The sequence below is a fragment of the Rattus norvegicus genome, chromosome 5 (genome assembly GCF_036323735.1).
Source record: "Rattus norvegicus strain BN/NHsdMcwi chromosome 5, GRCr8, whole genome shotgun sequence".
Lineage (NCBI taxonomy): Eukaryota > Metazoa > Chordata > Mammalia > Rodentia > Muridae > Rattus > Rattus norvegicus.
In genome coordinates this window covers 159,285,157-159,307,911 of record NC_086023.1, presented here as the reverse complement: position 1 = coordinate 159,307,911, position 22,755 = coordinate 159,285,157, and the positions used below count along the sequence as shown (strand labels likewise).

General features: G+C 45.6%; 1 protein-coding gene across 3 annotated transcripts in view; it reads left to right on the top strand.

Moving 5' to 3' along the window:
* Positions 1-22,755, top strand: part of Ddi2 (DNA damage inducible 1 homolog 2) — a 45,741-nt gene that overhangs the window by 10,454 nt on the left and 12,532 nt on the right. For all 3 annotated transcript variants that reach the window (NM_001395586.1, XM_006239305.5, XM_006239306.5), the window contains exons 3-8: positions 4,311-4,547; positions 6,763-6,889; positions 10,206-10,333; positions 14,864-14,992; positions 18,499-18,602; positions 21,166-21,355. In NM_001395586.1, coding sequence (NP_001382515.1) covers positions 4,311-4,547; positions 6,763-6,889; positions 10,206-10,333; positions 14,864-14,992; positions 18,499-18,602; positions 21,166-21,355 — 915 coding nt within the window. The remainder of the gene's footprint in view (positions 1-4,310; positions 4,548-6,762; positions 6,890-10,205; positions 10,334-14,863; positions 14,993-18,498; positions 18,603-21,165; positions 21,356-22,755) is intronic.

The following is a 22,755-nucleotide window of genomic DNA, read 5'->3' as shown; positions in this document are numbered from 1 at the left end:
ACCTGCACATCTCTTATGTGTGTGTAGGGGTGGTTTGTTTGTTTTGTTTTCTGTTTTTTTACTCATTCACTTGGAGTTTTTTTAATGATCTGTTTTTGTGTGGATGGACATTTTTCCTCTTGTTCTATGTGCTGTTGTATGCAGTTGCTGTGGAGGCCTGAAGGGTGTCGATGTTCTAGAAGTAAAGTTTATTAATTTTAATTATGTGTGTGTGTGTCTGTTTGGACGTTTGTAGACAGGAATGCAGGTGCCCACAGAGATCAGAGGTATCAAAGCCCCATAGAATTGCAACTATAGTTGGGGATTTAGCTCAGTGGTAGAGAGCTTGCCTAGCATGTGCAAGGCCCTGGGTTCGGTCCCCAGCTCCGAAAAAAAGAAAAAACAAAAAAACAAAAAAACAAAAAAAAGAATTGCAACTATAGGTGGTTGTGAGCTTATGTGTACTGGGAAGCATCAGCAGTCATTCTTAACCCCTGAGCTACTGCTCCAGATCCCCTGTTTTGTTCTGTTTTGTTTTGTTTTGTTTTGTTTTGTTTTGTTTTGTTTTGTTTTGAAGACAGGTTTCTATAAGCCAATTTGGCCTTGGAACTTTCTGTATGACCCAAGATGACTTTCATCCTCGTCTCCCTGGTGACTAAATTTACAGTCATGCGCCCACACACCCAGCCGCCATGGTGCTTACAGTCTGGAGCCTGCATTTAGATTTAGGAGGTTTCTGTGTCTCTAAACTATGCAGGACTTGGTGGGAGTGGGCACACACGTGCTCGATGCCAAGATGGCGTGGAGCTTCCTTTAGTTACTCCTAAAGGGGCCCCCAACTCAGTTCCCAAGCCCTGATGTGGAACTACGTGAGGAAATACACGTACCATCCGCTTCCCCTGACATATTTTTGTGAAATTTTTCAAGTAGAATTTAGCTGTCCTGCTTGTAAAGCCTGTGGTAGTGGGCTGACAGGTGTGTTAGCTGATCCACACTGCGGCCTGGAGTGCAGTGCTTCCATTCAGACAGCGCGGCCATCTTCAGGCACTTGCTGTGTTTGTTCTGGATTTTTTTTTTTTTTTTTTTTTTTTGTTCTTTTTTTCGGAGCTGGGGACTGAACCCAGGGCCTTGCGCTTCCTAGGTAAGCGCTCTACCACTGAGCTAAATCCCCAGCCCCTGTTCTGGATTTTGATCCATCTCTTGGGCTTCTGCTTTTGAAAGGGTAGCCATTTGAGTTTGCCAGTCATTAAAACCAAATATTCCCTGTGTACCTTGTGAGGTGTTGCTTAAGAGCGTGTTCTAGCTTTGTTTTGTTTGTATGTTGGTTTCTGTTTGGTTTTAGTTTGTGTTTTGTTGTTTCTGTATGACCAGCATAGCAGTGGTTGCTGTGAGGGGAGGGATTTATGTGGAGATCTAGGTTATTGGTAAACCAGCTTTCCAGAGTTACTCTGAAGGGAATGGGCTGTCAAGATGGATGTCAGTAGAGGTGAGTGTCTCCACCTGCAGAGAGCTCCACCCATGTGCTTTTGGCAGTTGGTCAGGCAGCAGCTCCCCAGGGAGCTCAGTTCACTCCCTTTCCACTGTTCAGATGTTCTGTCCTGTGTGGCCATTTTCTTTTTTTCTTTTTTATTTTTTTTTCTATTTTTTATTTTTTTTTATTTATTTATTTATTTATTTATTTATTTATTTTTGTATTTTCTTCTTGCCATTTTCTTTTCTTTTTTTTTTTTTTCCTTTTTTCTTTTTTTCGGAGCTGGGACCGAACCCAGGGCCTTGCACTTGCTAGGCAAGCGCTCTACCACTGAGCTAAATCCCCAACCCCTGTGTGGCCATTTTCAACACAACATACTGACTGCCAACTGGCATCCGACTTAAGATAGTTACTAATTCAACCTACATATGAGGCTGAAACCTTAGACATGAATTTCAGAATCCCCTGCGTGTCATTGAGACAAAGGACTTCAGGATGAGGTTATCCCCGACTCAGGACAAGGTTGGTTGTTAAATGAGTTTTAGTGCTGAACATAATGTGGATTTTTTTTTTTTTTAGGGTCATTGTCTTATTCTGGCTCTAGTTTATTTTGGGCTTGTCTTTTTTGGAGACAGCTTGTCTCATACTCCCAGTCCTTTTGTCTCAATTACAGGAATAAGCCACCATACCTAGTGTCTTTCTTGTATGTAACATTCATTGAGCTCTGTTGTTGAAGCCACATGCCACGATTCACGTGTGTAAAGGCTAAGATTCAGTGGCTGCTGTGTAGCTGTCCTCTGGTCAGTTCATTCATCGCGTGTGCCCCTGATGTCACCCACTGTTTCCTTACACCCAGCAAGTTTGCTCCCCGTCTTTCTTTTCATCTGTTCTGGGCATTTCATGGCAGTGGACTCCTGCATTGTGTGGGCTCCTGTGTGAAGACTGAGGTTCTAGAATAGTCTAGAACCTGGGGTAAAAAGAATTCCTACTCTTCAGTTCTTCAATCCTGTAAAAAAAAATTATGTCCGCTTACTTCCCAGGGCCATGTGTGTCTGGGATGCACAGATAAGCTGTAAATTCAAAGAGATATGAAGACCTTTCTCAGACAGCCTCACACAGTGCTTAGTCATGCAGAATTTGACATCAAGTGTTTATGCTATTCACTGATAGATACAGTATTCTTTATCCCAAGTGTCAGGACTTTTCAAGAGCCTGTCAGGGGCTAATGACCCCAGATCTAGAGTCTAGAATATGTTTGTATATCACATGTGTGCCTGGTACCAGTGGAGTTCAGATGAGCATGTCAGAACCACTGGAACTAGAATTAGGTAAGCCACCATGTTGATGCTGGTAATAGCACCCAGGTCCAAGAGCAAGTGCTCTTAACAACTGAGGCATCCCTCAAGCCATGGGATGGCTCTTAAGAACCAGGGCTGTACGGTGGCTCAGGGTAAAGGTGCTTCTGTGCATCCTCTCGCCTACTGCTCCAGCACCTTCCTGCATCCATTCCACTGTGCTCCCTGCCTTGATGACAATGGACTAACCTCTGGCACTGCAGGCAAGCCTCAGTTAAATGAGCCGACTTGTAAGAGTCGACTTGGTCTTTTCACAGCAATAGATCAGTGACTAAGACAGTATGCTCCGGGACACATGCCCACATTTATGTCAGACACATTCACACAGACACAGTAAATACATTTCTCAAAGATTTTCTGTCTGTCCATCCATCCATCCACCCATCCATCCATCCATTTATTCATTCATTTGTTTTTGAGACACAGTTTCTTTATGTAGCCCTAGCTGTCCTAGAATTCATTATGTGGCGTGGACTGGCCTCAAACTTACAGAGAGCTATCCTGCCTCTGTCTGCTTCCTAAGAGATAGGATTAAAAGCCTGCACCACCATGTGTAGCTCAATAGAACTTTTTTTCTTTTTGAGGAATCATATCTAGAATTAGGCAATTGCAGTTACTGAGACAATTTTTTGTTTGTTTGGGATATGTACACCCAAAGTGGCCAAAAATTTACTTCTAATCCTCTTGTCTCTGGCTCCTGAGAACCAGGATTACAGATGTCCACTGTCACACATAGTTTATGTAGCACTCCATGTTGCAGGATATTTGATCACACTGTGAACACCGAAATTGTGTCATTTACTGAATAAAACATTTCTAGTTGTTGTGTGACTCAGCCGTTAGCACATACTTCTTTAAAAATTTATTTATTTATTTATTTATTTATTTATTTATTTATTTATTTATTATGAGTACACTGTCGCAGTCTTTGAACACACTAGAAGAGGGCATTGGATCCCATTACAGATGGTTGTGAGCCACCATGATGTGGTTGCTGGGAATTGAACTCAGGACCTCTGGAAGAGCAGTCGGTGCTCTTAACCAGTGAGCCATCTCTCCAGCTCCCTAGTTTTAATTTTTTTAAGATTCAAAAAAATGTATGTGAATGCTTTGCCTGTTTTATGTGTTTTGTATGTGTATCTTGTGTGTGCCTGATGCTCATGGAGGTCAGACGAGGTTATGGGATGCTCTTAGAACTGGAGTTACAGGTCATTTTGAGCCATTGTGTGGATGCTGGGAACTGAATCCTGGTCCTCTGCGACAGCAGCCAGTGTCTCGCCAATGTACCCCTCCCCTCTCATAATCTACCCTGTTAGTTCCTCTTGGTGCACCTCTTGGAGGAAGAGCAAGGGATGCGGCACAAGTGTCTGTAGTTATCACTTGCTGCTGTTCTGTGATGGATGAGTGAGGGCTTTGTTATTTCTGGGCTTGTCTTTATGGCATGCATCACTTGGGTAAATGTGATTGATTGATTGATTGATTGATTGATTGATTGATCTCAACAGACTTACCCCGGATTGACTTCAGTAGCATAGCTGTGCCTGGTACGTCAAACCCCCAACAGCGCCAGCTGCCCAGGACACAGGCTCAGCTCTTGTCTCCTGGGGAGAGAACATCGACTCCTCAGGGTTTAGACAGCCCAGCCCTGCTCCGAGACATGCTGCTGGCCAACCCACATGAGTTGTCCTTGCTGAAGGAGCGCAACCCACCCTTGGCAGAAGCTCTGCTCAGCGGTGATCTTGGTAAGCTCACCCGTGTGCCGGCGTGCTGCCATTGAGGGCATGTGCCCAGCTTCTTCAACTTTCTTCATTTTCTGTTTCCGAACATGTGGCCACAGCTTACATAGCGAGGTCAGAGGAAAACCTCAGGAGATGGTCCTTTTCTTCCACCTTGTTTTTCAGAGCAGCGTCGCTGCTGTCTGTCAGTGTCCTGCGTATACCAGGCTAGCTGCTGTCTGAGCTTCTGGGAATCCTCTCACTATAGGAGCACTGGCATACAGTGCAACTGCATCATGGTTTTGGGGGTCTGAACTGGTGGATTTTTTTATAGTAGGCTGAACAGCACAGAGCACAGCCATAGCAGAGGACAACTCTCCAGAGCTGGCTCTCTCCTGTCCCCTTCTGGGAACAAGAGATTGAATTCAGATAATCAAATTGGTTCACAAGTCCCTCTACCTCCTGAGTGTTGGCATTCAAAGACATGTGCCACCAAGTCTGGTTGTTTTGAGTCTTTTTAAAGTGGGGGTTGCATGTATAGACCATGTGGCAACCTCAAGTATCACCCTGAAGAATGTCATCTACCTCCTATTAGGTCACCACCTCTGTCTGTCTCCTCAGCACTGTAATCCAAGTGTACGCTGTCATTTCCAGCAGGTCCTCATGCTTGCAAGTTAAGCACGTTGTCCATTGAAGCCATCTCAGCCAAAAAGTTCACTGTGCTCCTTGCAGTCAGTATCTTGTAATAGGCTAGCGCTGTCCTCACAATCACTGCTCTGTCTCCTCATTTTCAGATCGTGTGTCTGGAATCGTGGAGCAAAATCATGACACTCTGTTGTGTCAGGGTTTCTTTCAGTTCACCTTTTAGGCACGTGATGTTGGGAAGGTCTAGTCCACAGGACACTACCTTGCTTTCCCTCTTTGCTTTTTTTTTTTTTTTTCTTTTTTTTGGAGCTGGGGACTGAACCCAGGGCCTTCTGCTTGCTAGGCAAGCGCTCTACCACTGAGCTAAATCCCCAACCCCCTTTTTGCTTTTTTTTAAGACAGTCAATATTAAAGCCCCTGACAGCCTCAAACCTACAGAGATCTTCCTGCCTCCACCTCCTACGTTTTAAAGGTGTGCACAACCACAGCCAGCTCCTACTTGGGACCCATCTTTGCACTTACATCCTGTAGCAATAGCAGCAGGCGTGCTCTCTGTTACGTTCCTGCATCTTTCCCATCAGTACCATGAAGGTGGGCTAGACTATGATCTATACTTAATTTATCTGGCTTAAGGCACACGGTAGAACAAGGGAGTGAGCCCAGGTGAGAAAGGACTGACACAGTTCTCTGCTTTGTTCCTGGTGGGATAATGAATGTTGTAGGGGAGAAGAGAGGAGGAGGCATCTCTCTGCTGTCTATGCATGGACTTGCCACACCTGGCCATATAGGGACGCCGTTGACTGAGTAGAGACAATGTCATAGAAACGTCTATAATAATAAAGGGGGCGGGCAATAAGAGTTGCTGAGGAGGCGATCTGGGGAGGGTGAGCAAGCAGGTTTGAAGCCAGGTCTGACAGTCCGGGTTCAGCCCTTGGAACCCCATAGGGGAGAAGGAAGGCGCCAACTGCCACAGATCGCCTCTTGTCACCACCACTTGCCAGCTGTGGCCACACAAGCATCATATGACTACATACACACAAGTGTATGAGAAGAATAACACGAAGCTTACAGCTGTGGCACACAGCAGTTAATCCTAGCACTAAGGAAGCTGGGGCAGACGCTTGAGATCAGAATGTTAAGGAATGGAGACACAGTCTTGTCTTCTAACTTTTAAGCTAAGAGAGTACAAAGCTGTGCCTGTAAAGGTTTTGTTCATGTATACATCTAAAATAAAAGGTTTTTGTTGGTTTTTTTTTTGTTTTTTTTTTTTTTTTTTTGGTTCTCTTTTTCGGAGCTGGGGACCGAACCCAGGGCCTTGTGCTTCCTAGGCAAGCGCTCTACCACTGAGCTAAATCCCCAAGCCCCATTTTTGTTGTTTTTTGAGACACAGAGTTTCTCTGTGTCGCCCTGGCTGTCCTGGAACCTGCTTTGTAAACCAGGTTGGCCTTGAACTCAGATCTGTCTGTCTCTGCATCCCAAGTGCTGGGATTAAGGTCAGGTGCCACCAGTGCTCAGCTGAAATAAAAGCCTTTTTAAAATTATGGAGTAAAAGAAGAAAGTGTAGAGCTAAAAATGTCCCTCCCCAATATTTTTGTAGAAAAATTCTCTAGGGTCCTGGTGGAGCAGCAGCAGGACCGAGCCCGGAGAGAACAAGAACGCATTCGTCTGTTTTCTGCTGACCCCTTTGATCTTGAAGCTCAGGCAAAGATAGAAGAAGACATAAGGTAAGATCGCCAACCTAATGAGGAAGCTCACATCCGGGTCATCGGGCTTTAGCTGGATGTCTGCTTGAAGTAGCTCCCCTGTCACCAAGTTGAGATAATAACCTCAATCTTTTCAGGTAACTCTCTGCTTCATTGTCCTCTCATTGTGATTCAGTATTTCAGAAATACTTAATGGCTTCCTACTCTCAGGTTTTGTGAACTCTTCTGATCAGCAGACAAAACAGCCTGTCCTAGGCTGGATGGAGAAGAAGCTCCATCTGCTGAAGTCAGTAGACTGGCTGTGACAGCTGGTTTCAATCCTGATTAAACCGGAGCTCGAAGGTGGTTGGATTAGGGAGCTCTGCACAGGTGGTGTCTGGTAGTCCAGAGTCTGTCTGTCTTTCTGCTCTCCTTTGCTGGCTGAGCTGGTTCATAAGCTCTTTGTTTGGCCCATTTCCAACTCTGAGCCTCTGTGCAGTGAGAAGCACTCTGTATTAGAGGCATGCAGTGCACTTTCAAAACTGCAGATGCCTGAGTCTTCTCTCTAGTCTGTGAGTCAGGATCTTCCAGAGTGGAGCCCAGGCAAGCGCAGTGCTGCTGACGGCAGGGCTGGCTGCATCTCTAGTCATAAGCAAGATGCTGTCTGAGTAAAATGGCGTCTGTCCCCAACCCCGTTCAGGTGTAGTTGCTGAATGTAAGACCCTGTAGCTAACAGGAGCAATTCCTCTATTTATGCCGAATAGGGTGGGGCTTTATCTGTAGTTACCTAATTCCCTTGCTTCATTATACTCAGTGGCTCTCCCCACCCTTTTTGCTTCACTTGGGAAACTTGTCATTCATGCTTACTAGACTAGTCCTTTATTACCAGGCTGCACCTCTGACCGACCGTCTGACTGTACTCAAAATTGAAGAAACACAGACTGTATTCTAGAATTAATTGAAAGCCCTAAGCTGTTGGCTCATGTCTGATGGTTAAATGCTGTTACTTGCATCAGATATTGGTGTCCCCCACCCCCACCCCCTCTTTCTTACATAGTTAGGCAGGTGTTCTGTCGCTGAGTCACAGCCTCAGCTCTGCGGTTACATTTTATTTTGAGACAGAATCTCACTAAGATGTTGAGCTAACCTCAATTTCTTACTTTGGCCTCCACACTAGCTGGGTCTGCAAACCCTACCTAATTAGACACTTTTGACTGTCTGTAGACATAGCTAGCTGAGACTGTCCAGAGAAATACATAATTTATGTCAGAGTGCAGCTGTAAGGGAGCCTGCCATTGGTTTGAACACAGTTGCATTCATCCTGGGAAGGGGGGTGGGGAGGCAGCATAGACAAGCTCTGGAAGTGGAGTGTAGCATGTCCAAGCAGGCTGCTCCCTACAGGGGTGCTGTAAAGGCAACTGGGAAATGTGAGGAAAGCAGATGGCCAGATTACTTGATACCCACGCTTGCCAGACACTGCTCTATCTGGGGCTGCCTTGAAGCTTTCTTTGGTTGGTCGGTTGGTTCATTGGATTTATTCTTTTGAAACAGGGTCTCACTATGTAGCTCTGGTTAGCTTTGAACTTAGAGATCCACCTACCTCTGTGTGTGCCACCATGAGTGGTAAATGTTTATTTTATTGGCTAGTTTCTTTTTTCTTTTTTTTTCCAGAGCTGGGGACCGAACCCAGGGCCTTGCGCTTGCTAGGCAAGCACTCTACCACTGAGCTAAATCCCCAACCCCTTAAATGTTTATTTTAATTTTATTGGAGTGTTTGTGTCTGTGCCACATCAGTGTTGGTAGCCTGCTGGATTACCTGGAGCTGTGATCTGCCTGGCGTGGATGCTGGGAACCAAACTCAGGTCCTCTGGAAAACAGTAACCACCAAGATCAGCCCACCAAGACCAGCAAGTCATCTTTCCAACCCAAGAAATGTAGTTAAATCTATCTAGAGTTAAAACATTTTCATTACATTTATTTGCTGTGAGTGCAGTGACATATGTGTGACTGTCAGAGACAACTTGCTGGAGTTAAATCTCTGCTTTTTCCTTGTGGAACCTGGGGACAGAGCTCAGGTTTTAGACTTATAGGCATGTGCCTTTCTGTACTGAGCTATATCATAGGCCCATTACCCTTAAACAAGTGGTTCTCATGTGAGTCAAGACCCCTTTCAGGGAAGGGGCATTGGATGAGACCCTTTCACAGGAATCGCATATTTACATTATGATTCACAACGGTAGCAAAATTGCACTTATGAAATATCAACAGTTTTATGGTTGAGGGGGTCACCACATGTGAGGAACTTCATTGGGAAGGTTGAAACCATTCTCTTAAACTCTGTCCAGCTGCCTCTGCCTCTCAGGGGTTGAGATTACGAGGGGCACCATCCAGTGGTGCATTGTTTAAAAGAAATATTAGCTGTGAGTTCTGGCACAGTCCTTTAATTCCAGAACACAGAAGGTAGAGGCAGGCAGGTCTCATGAGTTTGAGGCTAGCATGATATTCAGAGCAAATTCTGGGATAGCCAGAGCTACACCGAGAAACCCTGTCTCAAAAAACTCCAAACCAAAACAGCAACAAAACAAAAAGAATCCAGAAATAAAAGAGCATCCTTGGGCTGGAGAAATGGCTCAGTGGTTAAGAGCACCCGACTGCTCTTCCAGAGGTCATGAGTTCAATTCCCAGCAACCACATGGTGGCTCACAACCATCTGTAAAGAGATCTGATGCCCTCTTCTGGTGTATCTGAAGACAGCTACAGTGTACTTATATATAATAAATAAATACATCTTTTTTTTTTTTTTGGTTCTTTTTTTTTCGGAGTTGGGGACCGAACCCAGGGCCTTGCGCTTCCTAGGCAAGCGCTCTACCACTGAGCTAAATCCCCAACCCCAAATAAATCTTTTTTAAAAAAAAAAAAAAAGAGCATCCTTGCAGGGCATGGTGTCATTTATTATATAATCCCAACACTGGAGAGGCTGAGATGAGAGGGCTACAAGTTCAAGTCCAGCCTGGGGTGTATAGTAAGAACCTGTCTCAAGTAGTAGTCATCAAATTTCAATGTTTGGTAACATACAAAGAGCTGTGGCCTTGCTTTCTAAGGGTTTTTCCATTTCTGAGCTTTTAAATGAGCATGCTTGTTTTACTTGAGGATGATTTTTATGCTGCCTTAGGTCCGTCCTCTCCAGACCTGTGTCTCATTGTCTACTGCTGAGTCACCTGTTCACCTACCGGGAGCATAGAACCAGTTTCCATTCTATGACTGCTGTTCTAGTTAGGGCAGAGCCCATTTACAAATGTGTTCATGGTGTTCTTTCCTGGAAACAGAGCTTTCAATGTCCTGCTCTGGCTTGTCACAGGCAGCAGAACATCGAGGAGAACATGACCATAGCTATGGAGGAGGCCCCGGAGAGCTTTGGGCAGGTCGCCATGCTCTACATCAACTGCAGAGTGAACGGGCATCCTGTGAAAGCCTTCGTTGACTCAGGTGACAACGGCGGGGGAGGAGAGGCCAGTGGGACCAGTGGCTTAGACATGGCAGTCCTGTGCTGTGTTTGTCTGGGGCTGCAAGTTCTTCTCATTTTTCACTCTGTGTTGGTGACAGAGTGCTTTCCTCGGTCATTTCTTATGCCCAGGTTTGTATTTAGTATTTCTGTGTTCTACTGTAACTGGTGGTCAGGGGGTTTCCAGGTTCTTGGCCACTTAACCAAAGAACTGAGAATAGAGACTTAAACGGAAGGAAGCACTGTTGTGGTTGTGATTGGGTTGGGTGGGAGAGTGGTGGACGGGTGGATAGGAGGTAGCTCAGTGGTTTAGAGTGAGTACTGCTCTTAGAGAGGCTATGGGTTCAGTTCCCAGCACCCACATCACACAGCTGACCCTCTTAATGCCACCTCCAGGGGATATGACACCCTCTTCTGGCTTCTGTGTGCACCTACACTCACTTACATTGCATCCCCTTCCCCTACATAAAATGTAATTAAAAAATAAGATCTTTAAAATAATAAAGTAAAAAAGTTGACAGGAGCCAAATGAGGAAGAGTCTGAATTCAGTTATTGTTGGAGGCCGCTTTGTGTGAGGCTCAAGAGAAGGAAGGGTGGTTTACTAAGGGGATGGTCTGAGTGCATCTCTATTTTGTTGATAAATTATGTTATGCTCTTAACTTTATCATGATATGATAAATTATGTGTGTTAATGACGCACCACTGTCTGACTTTTTTTTTTTTTTTTTTTTTTTTTTTTTTCCGGAGCTGGGGACCGAACCCAGGGCCTTGAGCTTGCTAGGCAAGTGCTCTACCACTGAGCTAAATCCCAACCCAACTGTCTGACTTTAATGTCAGGGGATTCGATGCTCTCTTCTGGTCTTGGTGGGCAGCAGGCTCACATGTGCTGCACAGACACACATGTAAGCAAAACACCGACATTGAAAGAGCTGGCAAGGAGGTGGGGTTTGCTGCTCGAGCTTCAGGGACCCCATGGCTAACTGGACCCTATTTTCAAACTTTATTTATTTCTTATGTCTTGCCTACAAGTCTGTCTATGCCCACAGAGGCCAGACAGGGCATCAGACTCCTGGAGCTGGAGTCACAGTGGTGGTGAGCCACAGTGTGAGCGCTGGGAGTCACGCCTCGAACTCCACAGTAACAAGTGCCCAGGACTTCTGAGCATTCTCTCTAGCCCCCATGTCTGCGTCAGTGTCTGTCTGTCTGTATGTTTGTTTGTTTTTTAGGATTTACTTCGTGTAACTAAGTGCTCTATTTGATTGTGCGCCTGCACAGCAGAAGAGGGCATCGGATCCCATTACAGATGGCTGTGAGCCACCATGGGGTTGCTGGGATTTGAACTCAGGACCTCTGGAAGAGCAGCCTGTGCTCTTAACCACTGAGCCATCTCTCCAGCTCCCAACTCTGCTTTTTAAATCCTTCATTGTGAGTGCTTTAGGGAATGTGACTGAGAGTCATCATTCTCACCATTCTGGCCATCTCTTTGAGGCCAAAGCAGCCTGAGTTGCTGGAGTGGCTGGGTGATGAGAGGCTGACATTACAGTCTCAAGACAAACTGAACGTGTGTGAACTCTAGGGAGTGTCACACTTGGTACGTATGGTTTGTGTCTTGAGACCATGACATTTTCAGAAATAAATGTGCTCTTTAGTCTGTTTAAATAATGTCTACCAAGGGGCTAGAGATGAGTGACTCAGTGGTTAAGAGCACTTACTTGCCGCTGGTCTAGAGAACCAGAGTTAGGTTCCCAAGACCCATGGTAAGCAGCTCTCGCCTTCTGTAACTTTAGCTGCAATGTCCTCTTCTGGCTTCTTCAGACGCCTGAATGTACATACACACATACATACACACATACATACATACGTACGTACGTACGTACGTACATACACACACACACACACATACATACATACATACATACATACATACATATACACACACATACATACATACGTACATACGTACGTACATGTAAAATAAGTCTTTTTTTTTTTTTAAAGGTTTATTTATTTATCTACTTTATGTATGTGAGTACAATTCTTCAGACACCAGAAGAGGGCATCAGATCCCATTACAGATGGCTGTGAGCCACCATGTGGTTGCTGGGAATTGAACTCAGGACCTCTGGAAGAGCAGCCAGTGCTCTTAACCACTAAGCCACCTCTCCAGCCCAAAATAAGTCTTTTTAACGTTGTTATCTAGTGTTGGGTAGCCTTGGGCTGAGTGCTTAATGGTAAATCTTCCTGTTGGGAGCTTCAGGTTGTAAATGTGAGAGACAGATAGACTGTTCGTACTGGACACCAAGCACTGTGCTCAGTGCATCTTACTGCATTGTGTTTAACCTTAGACCATCACATGTGCCATGGTGTGTTCCCGTTTTATGACTGAGGACACGAAGGCCTAGAGAAATCAAGTCTTTGTTGCAGGCATTCTGTTGGTGAATAAAGGACGTTGGATTCAGCCTCAGCTATGCTTGATGCTAAAGAATCCTTAGTCACCGAAGAAAGGTGCTGCACTTTGTGTGGCTGTGGTGGGTGTAGAGATCACTTTCTAAGGGCTGAGTTACATTTCCAGAAGTGACCGTTAGACTGCTCCACAGGCAGAATATGCAGGACGTTGAGCTAAGTCAGCTTTTCCCAGGTTAATTTGTAGAGACTAGGAGAACAAAATTGCCTTCCAGATTGCCTAGACTCTGGGACTTTTGAATCTTAGTTTCCTCATAGGAGTTTTGCCTGCGTGCGTGCATGTTGGTCAGGGTGGAACCCAGGGCTAAGCAGACACCACCGTTGTGTGATATGTTAGTCACTCCTTTTTCATGCCTAAGATCTACCAGTGCCCATAAGGTGCTGGTGCTTATTGCCCACAATGTACAGTGAATTCAGACAACAGGATTGGTTAGCAAGTCTCAAGCTGGGCCTAAGCCCAGACGAAACTCCCAGACGATGAGAGCAAGGAAGGGTCCTTCCTGGAGGCCAGAAGGAATAGGTACATCATCCCCACCTGGAAATGCTATCTAGATGGATGGAACTGTAAGAGTGGAATGGGAGTGGGCGGATGCCTTGGTAGAGAGGGCCAGAGTTTGATCCAGTACTCTGTAAATTAAGCACGATGGCACAAACCTTAATCCCAGTACTGGAAAGTAGAGGCAGGAGAATCATAAATTTAAGGTCATCCACACGCTTCAGTGAGTTTGAAACTAGCCTGGGCTCTGAGACCCTGTCTGAAGAGATGAGGAGTATAGGGTTGAAGATGAGCAGGATGCAGTGGGCCTCGTACTGGGGCACTGGGGCCTGACACGGTCTTATACAGAGAGGGAGCCTTCGAAGGTTATAGGGAGGGCAGGTAAAGAAATGATTTGGAGGTCATGGTGTGGGGTTACTGCAGGCAGACAGAGGTAGAGCTGGAACATTTCAGTAACTTCGAGTGGCAAACTTGCTTTAAATTACACGTACATGGTACAGATTCAGAGCCAGAGAGGAATCCACATAGGAGGGGAAAGGGGTGCAAGCCCCCAACAGCTGTGGTGAGAAGGAAGGTCAGACATTATAGAGACAGCTTAAGGAAAGAGTGAAGACAGCAGAAGTCAACACTGAACTGTGGTGAGAAGTGAGGTGGGAGGAGACAGCTTCCAAGGGAGGGGCTGGGCAGACAGAGATTTCAGTGTGGCCAGGTACAGCTGAGTACACACACCCCGACAGGACGTGCTCTCAAGGCTAGGGGCGGCCTAGCTGGTATCGTGCTTGTCTAGCATGCACAAAGCCCCCAGTCTGATACCCAGTACCGCATAAATAGGGGCTTAATGGAGCCTGTTTGTAATCTCAGCACCCGAGGAGGTAGAAACGAGAATCTGGAGCTATAGAGTGAGTTTTATTTAGGCTTGAGCTGCAGTAAGACCTTGTGCCAAAAAGAAACTGTTCTACCTGCCCTCAGCTTTCAAAAGAAGAGGACTCATTTCTACGTTCATTTCTCATTTGGGGGAATAGGAAAGGACATTGGGTTTTGTTTTTATTCCTTTTTACGTGGGGGTGGTGTTTGTTTGACACAGGTCTCATGTAGCTGTAGGTGGCCTAGAGCTGGGTCGCTAGCTGTATAGAATACGCTGGCCTCAAACTCAGAAATCTTCCTGCCTCTGTCTCCTGAGAGCTGGGATTAAAGGTATGTGCCATCATGACCAGCTTTTTCTAAAGTGGTTCTGGTCCTTGTCCATGTTGGGTTAGGTAAGTGGTCTGCCCCTGAGCTGTAGTATCCCAGCACAAGGTTGTTAAGTCTCCTTCAGTTACTCGATAAACAATATACTCATTTCTCTCAGTCAGATTTCTGTACTTTGTTAGATTCTGGTATGGAAACTAAAAGGGGTTTTAAGTGTCTGGGGTGTAGACGCACGTCTGTAATCTGGAGCATGAGGATGGGTACAGGAGGGACAGCAGGAGCTTTGCAAAGTACACAAAGGAAAGGCGAGGCGGGATGGTGTTACGTGGCTTATGTTGACGCTCTGGTGTTTTTCTCTCCCTCCAGGTGCCCAGATGACTATTATGAGCCAGGCCTGTGCAGAAAGGTGTAACATTATGAGACTGGTGGACCGTCGGTGGGCTGGCATTGCCAAAGGAGTGGGCACGCAGAAGATTATTGGAAGGGTGCATCTAGGTGAGTGAAGGCGGGCAGGTCGCTGCTATTTTAAGTAGGGTTTGTGTGGGTTAGTAAGTTTCAAAGTCCTTTCCCAGTACCTCTGGTTGACGTGGCATGGCATGGCATGGCATGTATGTGAGAGCAGGTGGGTGTGTGTCTTTGCACACACCTGCTCCTGTGCAGGTCAGAGCACAGTGCTGGAGGTGGTGCTCGCCCTTTCACAAGGCCCTGGACTGGATTTCAGCTGGAGTTTTGTGGCAGCAGCTTACGTGCTGAGGCACTTGCTGCCTCTGGAGTGTGGCTTCCTTCCCTCTAGCTTGGCTTGGTCAAAGGTCATTTTCCTCACAGTGTTAGGCACTGCATTTTGATCTCCCTGTGGTCATCTAGCTGTGGGGATGCTTAGCGTTCTTGGGCTATGTGTCCCCCTCTCCTCTCAGCTCTCTTAGCACAGCACACTCCACAATAGGCTGTAGTCAGCCCTTGATGTGCTCCAACATGATTCTGTCAAAATGTTCTCCTGTGCTAGGTTTATCTTCCACATTTGTGTGTGTGTGTGTGTGTGTGTGTGTGTGTGTGTCAAGTAGAGGGAGGCAAGATATTCTGGTGTCCTCAGAAATAAAAGACTTTTCTAGAAGCACTGATGACAGATATGTTTCATAGTGATTCTAGAGCCCTTCAAGTAGACTGTAAGACATAGCAAGAGTGGTTCCCAGCACGCAGACCATATGTGTTGCAGGGACTTAACTTAAAATGCTAGGCCTACTTAAGATGTGAGGGAGGGTGTGTGTGTGGAGGGGGGAGTCCTTGCTATTTCTGTGAAGATTTGTTAAATTTTATGTGTACTGTTTTGGTTTTTTCTTTTTGTTTTAATTACTTGTATCTGATACCTTTGGAGTTCAGAAGAGGACATCAAATCCTGTGGAGTTAGAATTTTGGGTGGTTGCGATTTGTTGTGTATGTGCTAGGATGTAATCTGGGTCCTCTGAAAGAGCAACAAATGTTTAAAAGCTGGACACCCACCAGGTCTCAGTTAATTGCCTTTTCTAGCTGTCATCACCAAGCAGGTATTTACATTCTCTAGAAATGAAAATGGAGATCTTAGAGCAAGAGAGAAGTCTGAGGTATCCTGGGATAGCTGCATATCTGTGTACAGAGAGGGATTGGAAGTCAGACCAGCCTCCCAGCACACACATGAGTTGTCCGGATTACAGCCCAAGTGTGGGTGGAGGGTGGGTGGCGTGGCAAAGCACTTGCTGTGCACATTTGAGAATACACAGGAGATCTCAGGCTGGTGAGCCCTTCTCACAGACTACAGGAGAGAGCAGTAGAGGGAAGACACTTAGTGTCACCCTCCAGCTCCACACCTGCCCACACCTGCGCAGGTGCACACAGCACCTGCCCTGCTCTGAGGCAGACATACTCAGCTGGACACAGCGTCACACGCACCTGTAAGCTGAGCAGGGCAGGGGAGGCTAGACATTGAAGAGTTACGGATGGACTGCATGAGAAATACTCAAAAGCATTTGAACTAGAATAGAAGATGACAAGGAAAACTGAAAAAGGTGAAAATGGAAAGATTGAAATTTGCTTCTGTTTTCTCTTTCTTTTCTCTTTCTTTCTGTCTCTTCTTTCTTTGCTTTTTCTTTTTTTTTTTTTTTGAGACAGGATTTTTTTTTTTAAGATTTATTTATTATATTTATATAAGTACACTGTAGCTGTCTTCAGACACACCAAAAGAGGGCATGGATCTCATTACAGATGGTTGTGAGCCACTATGTGGTTGCTGGGAATTGAACTTAGGACCTCCGGAAGAATAGTCAGTGCTCCTAACCACTGAGCCATCTCTCCAACCAGGATTGTTTTTGTTTTTTTAATTTTTTTTTTAGTAGCCCTGAACCTTGTTATATAAATCAGGCTGACCTTGAACTCAACTACATGATACCTAACAAAACTAAGTTTGCCTTGAGAGCTGGACCTGGTGCCTCACACCTTGGTTTCAGTGCTTAGGAGACAGAGGCAGGGGAATCTCAGAGTTAGAGGCCAGCCTGCAGAGCAGGGGCCAGGCCAGCCAGGACTACACAGAAAAAACCCTGTCTTTGGGAAAAACGTTTGCCCTGAAAGCATGTGGTTGTGTATATCTAAGTTCCAGTACTCAAAAAGACAAATGATACTTTACAAGAACAACGTAATGTTGGCTAGGAGTCTGTACCATTCTGAATACTAGCAGTCTGCATATACTAATGGTTGAACCAGAGACTGAGATAGTTGGGAGACAGGCAGGTGAAACGAATATAGGAAGCATAACACTGTGCCTTTCCTTTTTAAAGATTTATTTGTACTCATGGGTGTATGTCTGTAAGTGTATACCATGTGTATGCACGTGAGACCTGAGGACTGATCAAGGCCTTCAGAAGAGCACAAGTGCTCTCTTTTTTTTAAGGTTTATTTATTCATCTGTTTTATGTTTATGAATGTTCTGTCTTTATGCATATCAGAAGAGGACATCAGAGCACAGATGGCTGTGAGCCACCGTGTGGCTGCTGGGAATTGAACTCAGGACGTCTGGAAGAACAGTCAGTGCTCTTAACCACTGAGCTACCTCATTATACTTTGGTTTTCTACTTCTTCATTTGAGAGCTAAGCACATAGTTGTTTAATATATTTTATATTGAGTACATATTCACACTATCTTTTGCTTGCTACTTAATAGTAGCAAAGTAATTTTTTAAAAAATTAGATGTTTATGGATGTTTTCTTGTATTTAAGGCTGTACCACATGTGTGCCTGATGCCTATGGAAGCCAGAAGAGAGCATGGGTCCCTTAGACCTGGACCTATAGGTGCTTTTGAGTCATCCTATTAATGCTGGGTATTGAACCTGAGCCCTCTGAATCTCCCCCGCCCCTAATAAACTAATTTTTAATCTGAGAAGTAGATCACAGGGAAAGCAGACCGATTTGATAAGTAGAAACTTGATTCTATCAGGCACTTTTTGGCATGGAAATTCACTTTAAGGTTTACTATGCTGGTTCTACAACTTTTAGGAAACTTATGCAAAATGTGTGTGCAAGTATACTCATAATTACCCTCTAGACCTGTTTTGTTGTTTTGTTGTGTAGCTCTGGCTGTCCTGGGACTCACTCAGTAGACTAGGCTGGCCCCTGTAGATCCACCCACCTCTGCTTCCTGAGCCCCGGGATCAAAGGCATGCACCACCGCCACTGCCATAGCCGCCACCACCCAGCCCAGGAGACTTTTTATAAGTATATAAAAAGTAATTGGTAACTACTAGAGAATTAAATTCATTGCTACCATTTTCTTAATCCTCACAGTGTTGACTCTTCTCACTCGCTGAGTGTGGGTCCTGATGGTGGTCACAACATAGTTCTGTCCTGTCCCTTCATTTACTTTGCAGCCTGTCTGATTGCTATGTCTTCGAGGGCTAACTGAGTCCCAGAAGCCCAGGCACAGCTTGCCCTGGGCTGGTGAAGCCAGCATCAGTAATATCTTTTCTTTGTGCTTTAGCTCAGGTTCAGATTGAAGGCGATTTTCTGGCATGTTCCTTCTCGATTCTGGAAGAACAGCCTATGGACATGCTTCTGGGACTGGACATGCTTAAACGGCATCAGGTAATTAAGAGCTTTTGTATGTGTCTGTGTACATACATGGACACACATGTGCATGGAGGCTAGAGGTTGACAACAGGTGTCCTCCTCAGTCTCTACTTGTTTCAGAGAGTGTCTCAGTGAACCCAGAGTTCACCAGTTTGGCAATACTGGCTGGGCAGCAACTCCAGGGCCCCTCCTGTGTCTACCCCATTCCCACCCCCAGTTGGGTATGGTGGTGTGTGCATTAATCCTAGCACTTGAACAGAGAGGTGTCAGGTATCTGTGAGGCCAACCAGAGTCACATAGTGTGACCCTGCCTCAAAACAACACAAGGTGGGCTTTGGAGGTGCATGCCTTTAATTCCAGCAGTTGGGAAGGAGAGGCAGAAAGATCTTTTGAGTTTGAGGGCAGCCTGATCTCCACAGTGAGTTCTAGGACAGTCAGGGCTACACAGAGAAACCCTCTCTGGAAAACAAATAAACAAAAAGACAACAGCACAAATCTCTCTGTAAAACCTCTAGGGGTAAGTTAAGTCTTGTCTGTCTTGACATAATTAGCAGTTTTATTACTTGTTTTAATCTTTAAAGAATCGGATTTATTTATTTTTTTGGGGGGGGGTTCTTTTTTTTCGGAGCTGGGGACCGAACCCCGGGCCTTGCGCTTCCTAGGTAAGCGCTCTACCACTGAGCTAAATCCCCAACCCCAGATTTATTTTTACGTGTGTTTTGTTGGTACCACAAGCATGCCCGGTGCCCCTGAAGGTAAAGAGAGAGAGGTTCAGATGGGTAGGAGCCACCACAGAGCCACCACGGAGGTGCTGGAGATAGAAGATCCGCTGCGAGAACAAGTGCTCCTTTTTGTTCTCTTATGGAAAATTGGTTTTTCTTCACATAACATACATATCCTGATTATGGTTCCCCTTTCTCCACTCCTCCCATCACAAAGCAGACGGGCTTCCACGGGGATTGTGACTTGATAAGACAAAACCGGAATGGAGAAAGCACAGGCACAAGGGACAGAGGTCCCAGGGATCCTGTAAAACCACCACTCGGTCCTGTGCTTGTCTCTCTGAGTTCCTGCAAGCTGTGACCATGGTGACACAGAGGGCCTTGTTCCTTGCGGTCCTCATCCCCTGTGGCTCTCCCACTCCATTTGTCTCCTCTTTCTCAGGGTTCCCTGACACTGAGGGGAGAACGGAGACGTCCTTTCCCAGAGCTGAGCACAAGGGCTTAGCTGCTCAGCCAGCTCTCAAGCCCCAGCACTTCCACCAACTTGTATAATTTTAAGATTCTGATTGAAAATCAGGAGGGTTTTTTTTAATTACTGTAGTCATCCCTTTCTTAGATGTTGATTAAACAGTAGCTAGAGGGAGCCCTGAGGTTGAAAGGCTGAAAAATGAAAATGCTTTGTTCATACAGGGAAAATTTCCTGATAGGACATTAATTTGTGATGATACTTGTGTTCCTCATCTAGACGTGAAATCTGCCGTGCTCGTAGCAGAGCGCTAGGTAGAGCCTGCTGAGCAGTGACAGACACTGAGTCTAGCCTGAGTCCCATGGAGGGGTTATGTACAGTCAGGACCTTCATGCCCTGTGCTCGGGTGAGTCAGGAGCGCTTGCCCGGCGTATGGAAGGTCCTGGATTCAGGCCCCGAAAAACAAAAAGCCTTGAAAAACATTGTGTATTGTATTGATTTAGCATTGTAGCTAGAAGGAGTGAGTATGTTTGTATAAATGAAGCCTGGGTTATTAATTTGTCTGTGTCTTGCTGTCGTTTAGCCTGTACTGGTATATTCTAACTTTACAGACATAAATTATAGGCACAGTCAACTTCAGATCTCACGTAGAAATAAAACACACAGGAAGGAGTACTAGAAATATGAAGTAAAGTGGCTTTGTAATCCCACTACTTGGGGGCCTCAGGCAGATGGATCAGGAGGTTAAGGATGGTCTGGACTCTAGACCCTATCTCAGAAGCAAAGAGGGCCTGGGGGGTAACTGCACAGGTAAAGCACTACTGGCTGCAGTGGCCATTCCACTGGGATCCAGCCTCGGTCTGGGAGCCCTGGATGGCTCTGGTGGCGTCTGCACTCTTAGCTCTCCTCGCCCAAGGTTCAAAATGAGCCTCAGTTCTCTGAAATTGGAACAGGTCTAGGGGGATGTAGTAGCCCACACCTGGAGACAGGCGGGAGAAGGACAAGTCCAAGGCTGTCTTGGGTTACAAATCGAGCTGGTGGCCATCCTGGATTACATAAAAGACTTTGTGCCAGAAGTATAAAAGTGGTGTTTTTCAGTGTATGGTAAGGTTATGTCTTTATTCTCTCTCTCTCTTTTTTTTTTTTCTTTTTTTTTTTTTTTTTTTTTTTTTTTTTGGGTTCTTTTTTTTCCGGAGCTGGGGACCGAACCCAGGGCCTTGCGCTTCCTAGGCAAGTGCTTTACCACTGAGCTAAAATCCCCAACCCATGTCTTTATTTTCTAACCGTCTCTTCTCCCAGTGTTCTTTATTAAGACTGAGTGTGGAGCCAAGAGTTTGATTCCCTATAGACTGCTTCATTCACTGCTGTCCTTTGCTTTTCTCTTCTGCAGTGTTCTATTGACTTGAAGAAAAATGTCCTGGTGATTGGCACCACAGGCTCACAGACCACCTTCCTTCCTGAGGGGGAGTTACCAGAGTGTGCTCGCTTGGCATATGGAACTGGGCGAGAGGACATACGGCCAGAGGAAATTGCAGACCAAGAATTAGCAGAAGCCATTCAAAAATCAGCTGAGGATGCAGGTATTAGGATTGACCATTTGAGTAGAGCTGTGTTGTTAGTGAGGGGAAGGCCTTTCTCGTGTGTATATATGCAGCTTCACTGGTCGGCAGAAGATGCGTTCACTGTTAGCTCCTCCTCCATCTCTCAGTACCAGCACCACCAGACAGGATGTGCAGCTCCGTAGTGGAACTTGTTAACACTCATGAAGGAAGCACTGGGCTCAGCACCACACAGACTGGGTGTGGTGGTGCACACCTACAATTCCAGCATTTGGGAGGAAATAATCAAAATAATTAGCTGTCCCAAAAAGAAGGAGAGAGTGTGGGCAGGGCTTCTCATTCCATGGCTCAGCAGGTGAAGGAAGGCGCTTGCCACAGAAGCCTAGAGACCAGAGCCCATTCAAAAGTGGAAGGACAGCCCCAACTCCACAGTTACCCACTAACCTAGGCATGCCCACACATACATACCATCATAGTAGAAATACCATCATGGGCTGGAGAGAAGGCTCAGCGGTTAAGAGCACTGACTGCTCTTCCAGAGGTCATGAGTTCAAATCCCAGCAACCACATGGTAGCTCACAACCATCTGTAATGAGATCCGATGCCCTTTTCTGGTGTGTCTGAAGACAGCTATAGTCAGTGTACTTATATATAATAGATAAATAAATATTTTGTTAAAAAAATCATAAAAGCTTTGAAGGACTCGTATTTGAACAGATCAAAAAAAAAAAGGTATAGTGGGACATATGTATAAAGCATCATCTGAGACCGAAACAAAAGAATTCCAGGCTCAGATCCAGCCTAGGCTGTGTATGGAGGTCCAGGCTGATGTGGACTGTGCAGACACACCATGTCCAGAAGGCAGCCCCACAGTCAAGAGGCACAGTGGACCTATGGCTTCAGGCTGGGCTTGTCTACTTAGTAATTCCAGGGCACTGGGGCTGCACAGTGAGACCACCTTGTTTCTGAAAAACAAAACAAGAGGAAGAAGAGCCCAGTGCTGTGCTCAGGATTAGGGTCTTGCTTACGTGGACGCCTCTAAAACATCATGTTTTGTCCGTAAAGAAAAACTACAGTAAGCACACATGCTCAAGACCAGCAATATTTCCCAGAAAGTATGTTTTATTTCCCAGCCTCTTTCTTGATTTTGATGGAAGGTATTATCACTGGGACTCCATAGTAAAAATGTTCACGGAAGTGCTGCCCACAGAGAAGAACCAGTGGTGAGGGTAATTTTGCATTAATCAAGTATAATACATTAATCAAATATAATACTTTGCATAAATCAAGTATAATATAATAGTGTTCCCTGAGGTAGGGGACCTCTGCAAGCAGGCTCCTTAACACGTAAGTCTGAAGACAGAACAGAGGCTTCTGAGATAAATGAGTCAAGACAGCTTTGCTGAAACCCCCTATCTGTT